Source organism: Cryptotermes secundus, unplaced genomic scaffold (assembly GCF_002891405.2).
Source record: "Cryptotermes secundus unplaced genomic scaffold, Csec_1.0 scaffold291, whole genome shotgun sequence".
Taxonomy (NCBI): Eukaryota; Metazoa; Arthropoda; class Insecta; order Blattodea; family Kalotermitidae; genus Cryptotermes; species Cryptotermes secundus.
In genome coordinates this window covers 624,425-637,394 of record NW_019731571.1, presented here as the reverse complement: position 1 = coordinate 637,394, position 12,970 = coordinate 624,425, and the positions used below count along the sequence as shown (strand labels likewise).

At 42.2% G+C, this 12,970-nt stretch overlaps 1 protein-coding gene across 1 annotated transcript in view; it reads left to right on the top strand.

Annotated features, from left to right (window-relative positions):
- LOC111867112 (orexin receptor type 1-like) overlaps positions 1–12,970 on the top strand; it is a 266,602-nt gene that overhangs the window by 530 nt on the left and 253,102 nt on the right. The window contains exon 2 of the mRNA XM_023856643.2: positions 910–1,081. Within this exon, the coding sequence (XP_023712411.1) occupies positions 1,046–1,081 (36 nt within the window). The 5' untranslated portion in view covers positions 910–1,045. The remainder of the gene's footprint in view (positions 1–909; positions 1,082–12,970) is intronic.

Below are 12,970 nucleotides of genomic sequence, written 5' to 3'. Positions count from 1 at the left end.
CAAAAGCTCTGTAATTGATAATATTTTTATAGATAAGCAAGGATAAATTCATATGAAATAATCACTATTAGTAATGGACTATCAGATCATGATGCTCAGTGTCTAGTACTAAAAAGAAAAATGCAGGGAATCACAGGAAGATTAGTAAATGAAGACTCCATTGCTCAATTTCTTAATAAACTATCTAATAAAAAGTGGGAAATATATATAAACTTAATTATGTAAATGAAATATTCAGCTAATTTTTAAATAAGTATTTACTTGTCTATGAGTCATGCTTTCCAAAGCAAAATGTAACAAATTCAAGGATAACAGCTGGTATACGTACATCTTGTGGACTGAAGGAATTCTTGTTCATTCTCTGTAGAAAGAATTACAACTATTTGTTTAAGTCATACTATAAATCCTACTGCATCATATTAAGAAGAGTAATAAGAGAAGCTAAAAGGAAATATAATCAGTTAATTATATCAGCTCAAAACAAAATAAAATCTACCTGGAACATTATCGACACTGGAACAGGTAGGATTAACAATCAGACTAAAGATGGTCTACCTCAGACTTTTCAAAATAATAGTAAAAAAATAAATACTGAAGAAGCAGCTCATAGTTTTAATAAATATTTCACTTCAATAAAAGAAAAAAAAAGCCTGACATACTACCAATCCCTTGTGTATATTTGCTCTCATTGATGATATTTGCTGTTAATTTGGATACGTTTCACACCAATAACGCTGTCTATGTCATTGGTACCAGAAGGAATGACCACCTTCAACACATCTATCATCCTACCAGAGGGGGGTGTATCATTCAGGCATCAAGCTATTTAACACTCTGCCACCAAACATCACAGTATGGTAGTCCATCATGTAAGGAAGCCCACTAATTTCCTTTTTAATGTTCTTTCAGGATGGTGCTGTGATGGATACCTGGCAACAGCTGTTTGTTGATCACCTTGTGTACACATTTGGAGCTATTCGTTCGTAGTCTTGTTTGAACAATAATCCAACTGTGGGACAGTTTTTAGATGCCCTGAACATGATCAATGCACTTGCTATCAGAAGTCGGTGTGGAACTATTGGTGAGTATGTTGGTGCTACTGTTCTGGGTAACCTATAGTCAAATGTTGAGGGCACCCGATGCTTCTTCACCAAATATGTCCACAAGTCATGATAAGGAAACCCCTGATGATGTTCCTGAGAGTTTCTATGTTACTCAATAAGTACAGAAGGACATGGTTGCTGCAGTTCATACTGGTAAGATGGAACTGTTCTTAGTAGCGTATGTCAATGGTTCCGTTTCCAGACAGGTGCTTCGTAGTGTCAGCTGTGACGCATGCAAGACATGCCTGACATCTGAAGTGCTGCTATTAGCCAGTGTCTTCCTGTGGGTATCTCAAGGAATACAGTGATACAGAACAGTCTCTCACATGTCCTTCTGATACGTTGGTGTGGAGACTGTTGGTACTGCTGTAGCTCTAAAGGAGTATATGTGGCAGAGGTGGCCCACTTCAATTCGTGGAGCAGCATATCACAGCTGCCATTTAGAGCGCAATTGACTTTGAGTGGATTAGGTGTACTGGTTGTTCACTTCACTACCCATGAATAGTAGATGATATTGTGAGATGTTTCACAAGAATTTACATTCGTTGGTGGTGTAAGTGAACAAACATGTTGATGACTGAAGCAGCCAGGCAGAGGGCCTCAAAGAGGAAGATTAAGATACTGACACATCAGTAAGTCATTAGGAAAGCCGCGCCATAGCTCAAGCGGTTAGTCACTGGCTTCCCACCGCAGCGGCCTGGGTCTGGTCAAGTGGGATTTGTGGTGGACAAAGTGGCGCTGGGACAGGTTTTCTCCAAGTACTTCGGTTTCCCCTGCCAATCTTCATTCCACCAATTGCTCCACAATCACCCTCACCTATCATCTGGGACTGGTACAATTGGCCAGAAGTGGCCGCAGTACAAGGAACTTAGTCCCACTCCACTAGCAATAAAAAAAAGGAAGTCATTAAGAAAGTAATGCTTCTTCATCTTTCCCATGTAATATCCTGCCCATACTAGCCCTGGAAGTCAGCAGAGAGCAATTATTGAATTACTGGAATAATATATGCCAACTGCTCACATGAGCATCAATAGATGTTTCATAAGTTCGAGAAAGTAACCCTGGTGACAAGCAACTGCAACTACCATGCCTCCACATGCTCTTGTCTCAAACCTCTTGTATTGAGTAATTTGTTGATAACATCATCACCTACATTTGGATTACATACAAGAAACCTATTCGGATCTTCAGCTCCATCTCTTCCTTGCTTTGGAGACCTGTTTCCTTCTTCTCAGTATATTAGAACATTATTGTCAGAAGATGGTCAGAGTTCATTCTGCCCTGTATCTGAAAATAATTATGTTTCAATCAAGATTTGTGTGGGAAATTCTTTTCTGACACACATGGTTCTTGTTTATGTGTGGGTAAGAATGAAGTGGCATTACTTTATAACTAACTTGCAATCTTCAGGTTACCTGATTCAGCATGAAACACCGAAGACGAGAATCAGTGTCAGGATTCACTATGTATTTTGTAATTAAATTTATTATCTGCTTCCTAGGTAGGAAGTTTTAGTTTATAGTGTTTACATATTTTATTCATCTAATTTGTTGTTATGGTTATATTTCTTCAGCCATTGCATTATTTTGGCCATATTATTGCGTTCAACATTGAACTTATGAATATATAAATATATATACATCAGATTTTCAAGGTTCATTATATTCTATCAGTTATTTCATAATGTTGGCCATATTATTGTGTTCAGCATTTAACTTATGAACATATATACACGTATACATATATATCAGACTTTCAAGGTTCATTATATTTGTTGAGTTATTTTATTATTTTGGCCACATTATTATGTTTAGTATTGAATTTGGACACATGAGTATGTTTCAGATCATGAGGTTTGTCAGAGTTCTGCAATTATTTTATTGCTTTTCATATATTATTAAATGCAATCTTAATCTTGTTAACAAGAGTGTGTATCAGATTCTCGAGTTTCATTATACTACTGAAATTAATAACCAATGGAAACCTCAGTATTATTGCTCCATATACATGATTTATTTTTTTATCTCCTTTATTGACAATCAGATACTACAATCTTTTAGTCAATTTGCTGTCATGTGTACAATTAGTTAAGAATTCTACACTTCAGTGGCTTGAGCAGGTCACTTCCATCCACGCATCCCTCAGATTTTTAGGTCTTCTGGCCACTTTCGTCCAATTCTTCTGTGGTCATGTTGCTGTAAAAGTGCCTGGAGCAGTGGGTTGGTGTGGTTAGCTAATTTGCTGAAGTGGTTGATGCTGTGTTCTTTGATGACTTCTGTGACGTATGGGGTTTTGAGGTAGGTGTGAATGGTGTGGTTAGACATGTACCACAGTGCGTTTTCGATGAGACGAATTTCTGATTGAGTTCGTTGGATGAGATCTATATTTGTTTTGATGGCGCATCTCCAGAGTTGGGTTCCGTATGTCCATATTGGTTTGATGACTGCTTTGTATATTAGCATCTTGTTGTCAATGGATAGGTGTGATTGTTTTCCTATGAGCCAGTATGGGTCTTTGATTTTTCGATCCATTTGTTTTCTTTTCGTGAGGATGTGTTGTTTCCAGTTGATTCAGGAACGTCAATTTGCTACACAGGAGTCACTGTTGGCACTACTTCTCAACTTGCTCTTCGCGTGCAACGAGTACCATCGGCTGTATAACCTTGTCCTGAGATTTGTAAACACATAGACATCCTCACAAACACCCTTCACAGACCTCTCCCAGTAATTCCTTAGCATGCTCCGGAGGAAAACTATTGTTAACTGTCCGTTCTTCAACTCCAAGTAGCATTTTAGCAAGCTATCAGCCACCTCCAGTGAGTTCCACTGAACCCAGCAACTCTTGTGGATGGAACTATTGTAAGTGATGATCTATTTGGGACACTGTCCAGCCTCCAACTGCTGTGGAATTAGCCCGACATCATTGTCATATAAATGCTCTTTTCTTATATGACATAAACACCGTCCCAAGTGCAACAATTTATTATAGTTCTTTTGTCTTGCCCTCTTCTACACTACATGTTTCGGCAGCAACCGGCCATCATCAGGTGTATACACTTACATAGCTGTTACACTGCATCTAGTTTAAAATTTAAAACCATAAGTCTTCCCAATTGTTCTTTTCATCGTTACTGACAGGTTTCGATTTATTAGAATCTACTTCGCTAATATCTGTCTGCTTTGTGCATTATCTTTGTTGCCTACACTCGTCAATTTTAATATTATGAACAGGCACTTTTAAAATCTTTAGTTCTAATTTAAAATTCTTTTAAAAATTTAAATTCTCAGGGTTACTCGCCCTATGTCTGTAGTGCTGCAGCTGCTACTTCTTGTTTTCAGCACTGTTATTCTGTGTAGGCTCCCTGTGTGCAGCCGCTGCTTATCTTTACTACGTGTGTAGTAAGTGTATACACCTGATGATGGCCGGTTGCAGCCAAAACACGTAGTGTAGAATAGGGCAAAACAAAAGAACTACAATAAATTGTTGCACTTGAGATGGTGTTTATGTCATATATCGTATAGAGTGCAACAGGATGCTTAAATATAATATTGCTCTTTTCTTAGTATAACTCAGTCCCAGACACCTGCTGCTTGACTCTAGTTCAGTATTCCGACAGTGCATGCTTCTGGACAGGGTCTCATAGGTGTGCGTCTGGCTTGGTTTGCTTCTGTCTTTCGTGATGCTCAAACATCCTAAGAGTTATTTGCCATTTACCTTGAATGAACGTCCTGGCTATGTACCGTCCTCTGCGTGAATTCTGAAAACTTGGTTCCACTAAGCCGTTTGTCACCTACAGGGACGCTGCACCAGTACACTGAAGACTCAGTGTAGCGGGATTGCCTCACTAGTGGACACAGTAAGAGGAGATGGTCTTGGTTGTGCTCCGGAACGACATAACGAAACTTTTTTTAATAAGTCGAAGCACGTTATGCTTCAAATCCACCGCCGCCTCGTAAACGCACAGTACTTCCACAGACCCAGGATGAACCCCTATATAATCTTCGCGATAAAAGCTCAAATTCATGGCATTCTCCGCCCCAGGGGCAGATTTTCCAGCGCCTCGCTTTAAGATAGGGTCTAACCAGACGCCAACTGTAGGACTTACTGCCTTCTCGGTTGTCTTTCGGGCAGTCATACTGTGCTGCAGGTCTGACACTGGTGACAAATTCCCTAGTGTCGATGGTCATGGAACACTGATGACCCTTATCGACTCCTAGAAGATTGGAATGTCTTTTCTCCTCTTTTCTAGTGAGCTGTGAAACGAGGATCTGAGTGTGACGAAGTCGGACTCCTCTTCGAACAGGCATTTACTCGTCTTCCGTTACCTGGTCGGACTCTTTGACAAGCATCTGTCAAAAGTTTCTCCTGAGGAAACCGATGTTTCCACAGTACCAGCACACATTTCGTCCAATCATGTGGTCCAATCGATCACTAGCGACGGTGTTCCTATGGGGGACCTAAACCTTATCTCCCGCAGCCTCGCTGCTGGCTGCCGCCTTTACTGCTTCTGCCTTCATGTCCTGGTTGATACCTGTCGGCGTCTAGGAGGAAGTGCTGTTACACTTCTCGTCGCACGAATCCACCAATCGAAGTACGTGGGGGAGCGGGAGAACTGCTCGACGGCTGCTGCTGATTCTCAGATAAGACTAGTCACCGCTAGTCACACTGTTGGGTCCCGGCTCTGATGTTAGACCAGTAGGCTGCCGAGAGATAGCGGTGTCGCTGATGGCCCCTCAACGCCCAGGCGATGTCTTCTATGACACTCCCACTCAGAGCTTAACCAAGCATAATGTGAACGAAGGCATGGCTTCTCATGGGCTGCCCGACGTGCTGTCATCAGTCAAGATGGCCGTGAAATACTGCCTAGGACGTGGATCCTTCAAACCTAGCTGCTTCACAATGAAGGTGCTACTCGTTGCCTTTTCCCCACGTCCGCGTCTCGTTCGGGCCAACCGTGTTTCGAACTCCCGACATGTTGGTTTCAGGTGTCTTCGAATCACCTTTTCATCTCATCGTGTCACCTGAACTCGCGAAGACTTGGTCCGCCGGTTAACAACTGCCTGGACTCCCTTCAGTTAATACAATTTTTCTTGCTGTCAGGTGGTCTTATGTATAAGCTTATATCATTTTAAATTCTATTTGGCCGGCATTCAGGTCACTTTATAATTTCTCTTGGCTAACACTAAACATATTTAACTGCGAAAATATTGCTCGTAATGTTTAACAAATCTTCCATCCAACTTCTGAAACTAAGTGTACTATTTATCGACATTTGTAGTAATTAAAATCCCGGCAACCGTAAACACGCTCTTGGGATCAGTTGTCTGTTAAATATTCATATAGCAGCTCCATTGTACACTTACTGCACTGGCGTATCTTTTTTTCTTTTATTTTTCTGCCTGTATACTGAACTGGACTGTAAAGCAACCGGCCCCGTAACAAGATCGCTGACTCATTGACTGATGTTATCGACTGAATCCTAATTGGCTCACTATTCACTCGTCTTCTGTACTTTGCACTTCGCTGAAATAGGCTCTCGAGAGAGTGTTACAGCTACTTTTATAGGCTTATCACCCATCGATAAGTTTCTAGGCCTACACAAATACGTAAGTAACTTGTCGAGGCGCGCGCATGCCAGGCGAAGTGTTTCCCCCCACACTTGATTGCAGGGACATTATTTTAGATCCGTTTCAATATTATTCTCTCTTCTACGTCTAGGTCTGCAAGAGATATTTTAAATGTTCCGAACAAAACGTTGCACTGATATCTGAGATACAGAATTACAGAATCTACTATTACCTGAGATGTTTTTTTACGCTCTGAAAACGTAAATGCATAATAAAAGGCCATATCTGTTAGTCCGCCTCCACATTTCCTATGGAAAACACATTTGGCATAGTACACGCATTTGTGCTGGCCTAGCATCAGTATCCCTGGGTCGAAAAATAGTGGAGAAAAACTAGTAAATATCTATTGGGATAATTTTTCTTAATACTCCCAGTGTTCTAAACGAACTCGCGCATTTTGTGCACGGAGGATTCTTGGTAACATTGACGGAGTCCAGATGAATTGCCTCTGATACAGGGCCAGCACCATGAAATATGTGTGTTGCTGATACTTCGTTCAAAACAGAACTGCGTCTCTCCGTTTAGAAAAGCGATTGGTCATTTATGTTACCATCAACTTTGTACAGTAGGACAAGTCTCATCTGCAGGAACACGAAACCTATCATTTCCTCTCCTCCTTGTGTTACCGCTGACGGGAGCTGTACCAGAAGAGTTCCCTAAACAATGTAACTGCAGAACTAACTGTGACAGATGCAAGAACTGTCTTTGAAACGTGCACATGTCCTCATTTCAGGAAGAGACTTCTGATACCTTTCACCTCCATCTCTGCAGCAACAATGGACCTCTTTCCACTTGCTGACAGTAAGAGCAAAGTTCTCTTCTCAATCCCGTCTTCACTGGTCCCAACTTGCGAGAGGCAAGCGTCCCGACTGCCTGAAGTAGTCATTCACTTTGTGTGAAGGTAGACACTGTTGTAGAGCAGGTAGCACGGCTGTTTCATGTCGCTATAGTACAGCGGAAGTACAGTCGGCTTCTGAAATGTCGTGCAGTCTGACTAACCTGAACCTGTGTCCTTCTTGTGAAGTTAACAGTCGCTCAGCTACTCAAGAATTTGCAACATTTTATGGAACCGAAAGGTACCGTGTTCACAACAGCCTTCCACTGGTCCCTATCCCGAGCCAGATCGATCCAGTCCATATCATTCCAACCTATTTTTGTTTACTCCTTTTTAATATTATCCTCTTACCTACATGTTAGGTCTTCCCAGTGGTCTCCATCCTCCTGCAGTTCCCGTCAATATAATATATACCTTCCTTTTAACCATGCGTGCTACATGCTGTGCCCATTTTTTCCTCCTTTAAGTGATCATTTTAATTATTTTCGGAGAAGAGTACTGGTTATGAAGCTCCTCATTATGAAGTTTTGTCCAACCTCCTACCACTTCATCCTTCGGGTCCAAATATTCTCCTCAACACTCTGCTCTCAAACACCATCAGTCTATGTTTAGCCCCTTAATGACAGGGACGAAGTTTCACACCCATACAAAACCACAGGCAACATTATAAAGTAAGTAAAGTAAAGGTTTCCCTGTAATAGGCCGTGGACGCCCATAGGGTTACGGACTGGACGACCGAGCGGTTGGAGTTCGAGTCCCAGTAAGGTCAAGAATTTTCCCCTCTCCACGTCATCCAGACCGGCTTTGGCGCCCAAAGAGCCTCCTATCCAATGGATACCGGGGCTCTTTCCCGGGAGGTAAAGCGGCTGGAGCGTGAAGCTGACCACTCACCTCCAACTAGTGCCGAGGTCAAGATAACATGGATGTGTACATCCACTTCCCCATATGCTTCCGTGGCGTAGTGCCTAATTAGTTAAGCACAGGGACAACTTTACCGTGTTTACCTCTCTTTCTGTAATGAACGGTTTCGTCTTCCCTTAGCAAAATCCAAAATTAATCATTCGTCCTGACTGGATCCCCTATTCCTTGATAGCGCTGTTTCATTAGAAGTATGGAGTCCAAGTTGTCAGGAAACATGCCCAGGCATGAAAGTAAAGCATGAATTTTGAGGAAATCCAGCTCCCAAGCTTCTGTATCTACTCGTACCTAAGACTGCAGCCATTTCCTTGCAGTTCCTTCCGTCTTAAACACCAACAAAAACGTCATAACGTAAGGACTTAAATTTATGTGATAGAGGTGATTGTGGAACTCGAAGTTAACTATATATATAGTTAAGTTCGAGTTCCACATCATAGTCACGCAATGCATTCTAATTTTCAGGCCAACAAAGATATTTTCATTGAGTTTCCCGTCATCTTATTCTTGAAAACATGGTTGTAAATAGCTAAAAGCATCACAAGCTTTGTCGGAAGCCTTCACAGAATTATTGATTACACTAGTTTAATTTGCATTAAGAGGAAGAATTTTCAAATGAATGTCTGCACAGAGTTTATATTCGTGTCCCTCGATCGACCCCATATCTCAATGGCGGTGCAAAGGGCAATTCTGCAATCCGAGCACAGGGCGCCAACTTTTTCAAGTCACCACCGAAACGCCTCCATTCAGTACGTGGGACTTCCTAGTTCCCTTTTCCCAGTGGCATGTACCACAAGTACGGAAGGTCTCTTGTTCACGCTGTGTAACGGCCGTGACATAGCTCAGGCGGCTAATCGCCGGGTTCGAGCCCGGGTCAGGTATATGAGATTTGTGGTAGACAAAGTGGCAGGTACAATAGGCCAGCCAGTGGCCGACATTCCAAATGGACTCAGTCTCACGCCAACTCAGAAAACTTAAAAGAAACTTTCAATTTACTTTTGACTGCTCAACAGATGGCTGGCATTCTTCAGCTCCCTGTTCAAATCCAATTATTACCGCTATACCGCAAAGGGAATCCTACCTGCACAACACATCGACGCTTTCTGATTTATCTTTCAAAATGCAGAATTCCGTGCACACTGGGGCAGCAGATTCCATTCCTCCAGCCTTGATCCCAGAAGTTCTGCTTATTGCGTTGAGAAATATATGGTACGTGCTAGGTCATAAAGCCCTGCTGCGCAATTATATGAGGTTCTTGGCAAACCTGTGAAACGTAAATTGGAGTGGAAAATGTTGACGGGCTTTCGTAGAGTCGCCTGCATTGTCAGTGGGAATAATTAGTTTCTTTCAGTTATTTGAATGTCAAGGAGAAGGAATATCTCCATGTCACATTAGCTTAATTACAGAAGAAATATTTGTATATTCTACTTCACTTATGCTGTTCCCCGTCTTCAGAGTGGATCGCTGGTTCAAGCAATACCATGGGAACTGTAAATACTTATTTCCTCTGTAGAGTTTGAGGTGGTTATGAAGATTTCTGTCTTCAGATTTTCTTGCTTCCTACTTCACTCTGGCTTCTTGGTTGGCTTACTCTGCAACCCTAAAGATAGGGGCAACATATTTCTCCAAAATGGCGGTTGACTTTCAGCGTTATATCCCAGGAGAAATAACTTTTCCTCGTTCCCCTGTCCATCCAAGTAGTTATGCGTGTACATTACAGGATATGTAATGTGCTGTCTGACCATCTTTTGCCTTGATCTCCCGATTGACCGGCACAATAAAGATAACAGTTCTGTTTAACATATACACGGTGTGTCCAGGATCCGTTAGGACTTTTTTTTTTTTAAATATTGCCCTGCAATGCCATCTGTTAGCGAGTTGTAGCGTTAAGATTCTTGAAGTTTCAGCTGTGGCTGTCTATAATTTCAAAGTGCAAACCTCGCTGCATCATGTGTTCTCACCTTGAATGTGAGCCATACGTTCTACTTATGGCCCCGTTCAGCGGCTTCTTTCCCTACCCCTCCCCCCTTCCCTTTTTCTCTTTCCCAGGAAGTTCTACTCTTCCGGAACTTGTTCCGTTCCATGCCTACTACGTGACCCCCCACCAGCTGTTGCTAAGATCTAGTGAGTAGGAATGAGGTGTATTTCGCTTGTGTAGCAGTCGCAGAAGAAGGGTAGTGTCTTCCTTGGGGTTGTGGCGACTCGGGTGCTAGCAGTTAGAGGAGTAGGTAGCAAAATTCCGTTTGATTTGTTCAGTCTAAATTCGGTTTGGTTTCTTCTTCTGACTGGGTAAGGGTAGCGTTTCCCCTGATTTTGGAACGAGTGGTAGCTAAAATTAGATTTTTTGGGGCACTCATTTTACTTGCCTGACGTTTTGTATATTGCCCCGACTTTAAAAAAATGGGGCTGTAGTTGACTTGTTAAGAAGTGTGCACGTATCTCTCGAGAGAATGGTTTTCTATGAGGGAGTGGCTCGCCGTCAACGCGGTAAGTGAGCGAAATTCAGTTTCGGGCTTTTTTCTTCTTCTTTTTCTTCTTGGTTGAAAATTCAGGTTCATTTGTGGTCAAAGTTTTTAGAGGCGTTGACGGCGAGAAATCTCCAAAAATACGCAACGTCAGTCTTGCGGCGTCACGAGTAGAGTTGTATTTCTTGTTATTTCATTGTATTGTATCTGAGTCAATTTTGTTATATTAAATATTTACTGTTGTTTTTATCTGGAGATTTTTCTGGTTATCGTCGGTCAAGACCTATAGCTTGGACACCCCACTCTGTCTTGCGGATAAAGGCATTGCGAAACAACGGAAAGGAACCAGGAACGAAAGCAGCGTCTCCCCCCTCTAGTTAGGTTAAGAGCGGAGGGGCTGCTCAAATGNGTTTTTAGAGGCGTTGACGGCGAGAAATCTCCAAAAATACGCAACGTCAGTCTTGCGGCGTCACGAGTAGAGTTGTATTTCTTGTTATTTCATTGTATTGTATCTGAGTCAATTTTGTTATATTAAATATTTACTGTTGTTTTTATCTGGAGATTTTTCTGGTTATCGTCGGTCAAGACCTATAGCTTGGACACCCCACTCTGTCTTGCGGATAAAGGCATTGCGAAACAACGGAAAGGAACCAGGAACGAAAGCAGCGTCTCCCCCCTCTAGTTAGGTTAAGAGCGGAGGGGCTGCTCAAATGTAACAGTACTGTTCTGACGCTCGTCGTAAAATGGCGGTTGAACAGAGCCAACATCAAATTTTGTTTGAAGTTAGGCAAAACAGCCGGAGAAGCGTACGAATTATGAAAAGTGTGTGCGGTAGTGATTGTTTGAGTCCCTCGAACATTTTTCGATGGTATGCTATACTTCGTGACGGCAAGGAGGACACTGAAGGCGCTCCACGTGCATCAAAGCCGAGAACAAGTCGCAATGAAGAAAATGTGAAAAAGTGACCGAAATCCTTGCATCAGACGGATGTGTTTCTGCAAGACTCATCGAGGGGCTTTTGGGAATACCGAAAAGTACTGTGCATCGAATTTTGACCAGGGATTTGGGCAAACGGAAGGTCTGTGCGCGGTTTGTACCGCACGCTCTGTCAGGCGATGAAAAACATGCCAGAGTGGAAAACTGCAAAGACATGTTAAGGTCGGCCCAAAGTGAAACAAAATTTACAAAAATCGATTGTTACTGGTGACGAGACATAATGCTTTCAATATATGCCTCTCACAAAGAGGAAGAGTGCAGCGTGGTAGAGTCCAAAGAAGCCGAAACCAAAGAAAGCGCGCATGTAAAAGAGTGGAGTAAAGACACTGCTAACCGTTTTCTTAGATTTCAAAGGAATCATTCACAAGGAATTTCTGCCAGAGGGTCAAACAGTGAATTCTGATTATTATCTCGGAGTCCTCAATTGTTTGTGGGCGAGAATTCTTCGAATTCGACCTGAATATCGAGAGCAAGGTTCGTGGTCGCTCCTCCGCGACAATGCCTCACCCCACAGATCGAAGATCGTGCGCGATTATTTTGCGAGAAAAGGGAGCACAGTCCTTGATCATCCTCCATATTCGCCAGATTTGGCTCCATCAGGTTTCTGGTTCCCAAAAGTTAAGTTGGCGATGAAAGGAGACCGTCACGACACCATCCAGGACATCCAAAGGGAATGTACCGCAGTTTTAAAGGCGATTCCACAAAAGGAGTACAGTGACTGTTTTCGAAAACTTGTCAATCGATTCCAGCTATGTATTGATTCAGAAGGAGACTATTTTGAATAAAAAGAGTGAAATTTTGAAAATAGTTCACGTCTCACCTCCATGAAGTTAGTTCTGTTTAACAATATTTATTACAGAATGAAGTTCTGTTTTAGTTGTGAATGACCCACGCACAAAAAAATCTAATCCACGCAGCCACGGTGATATATTTTCTCAATTTTACTTGTCCGAAAGCCACTTTACTCGCAGAGAAACAAAGGAAATGGAGCACAGGTCACGTGACTGATGGTCAGTGTGGGCAGTGTGG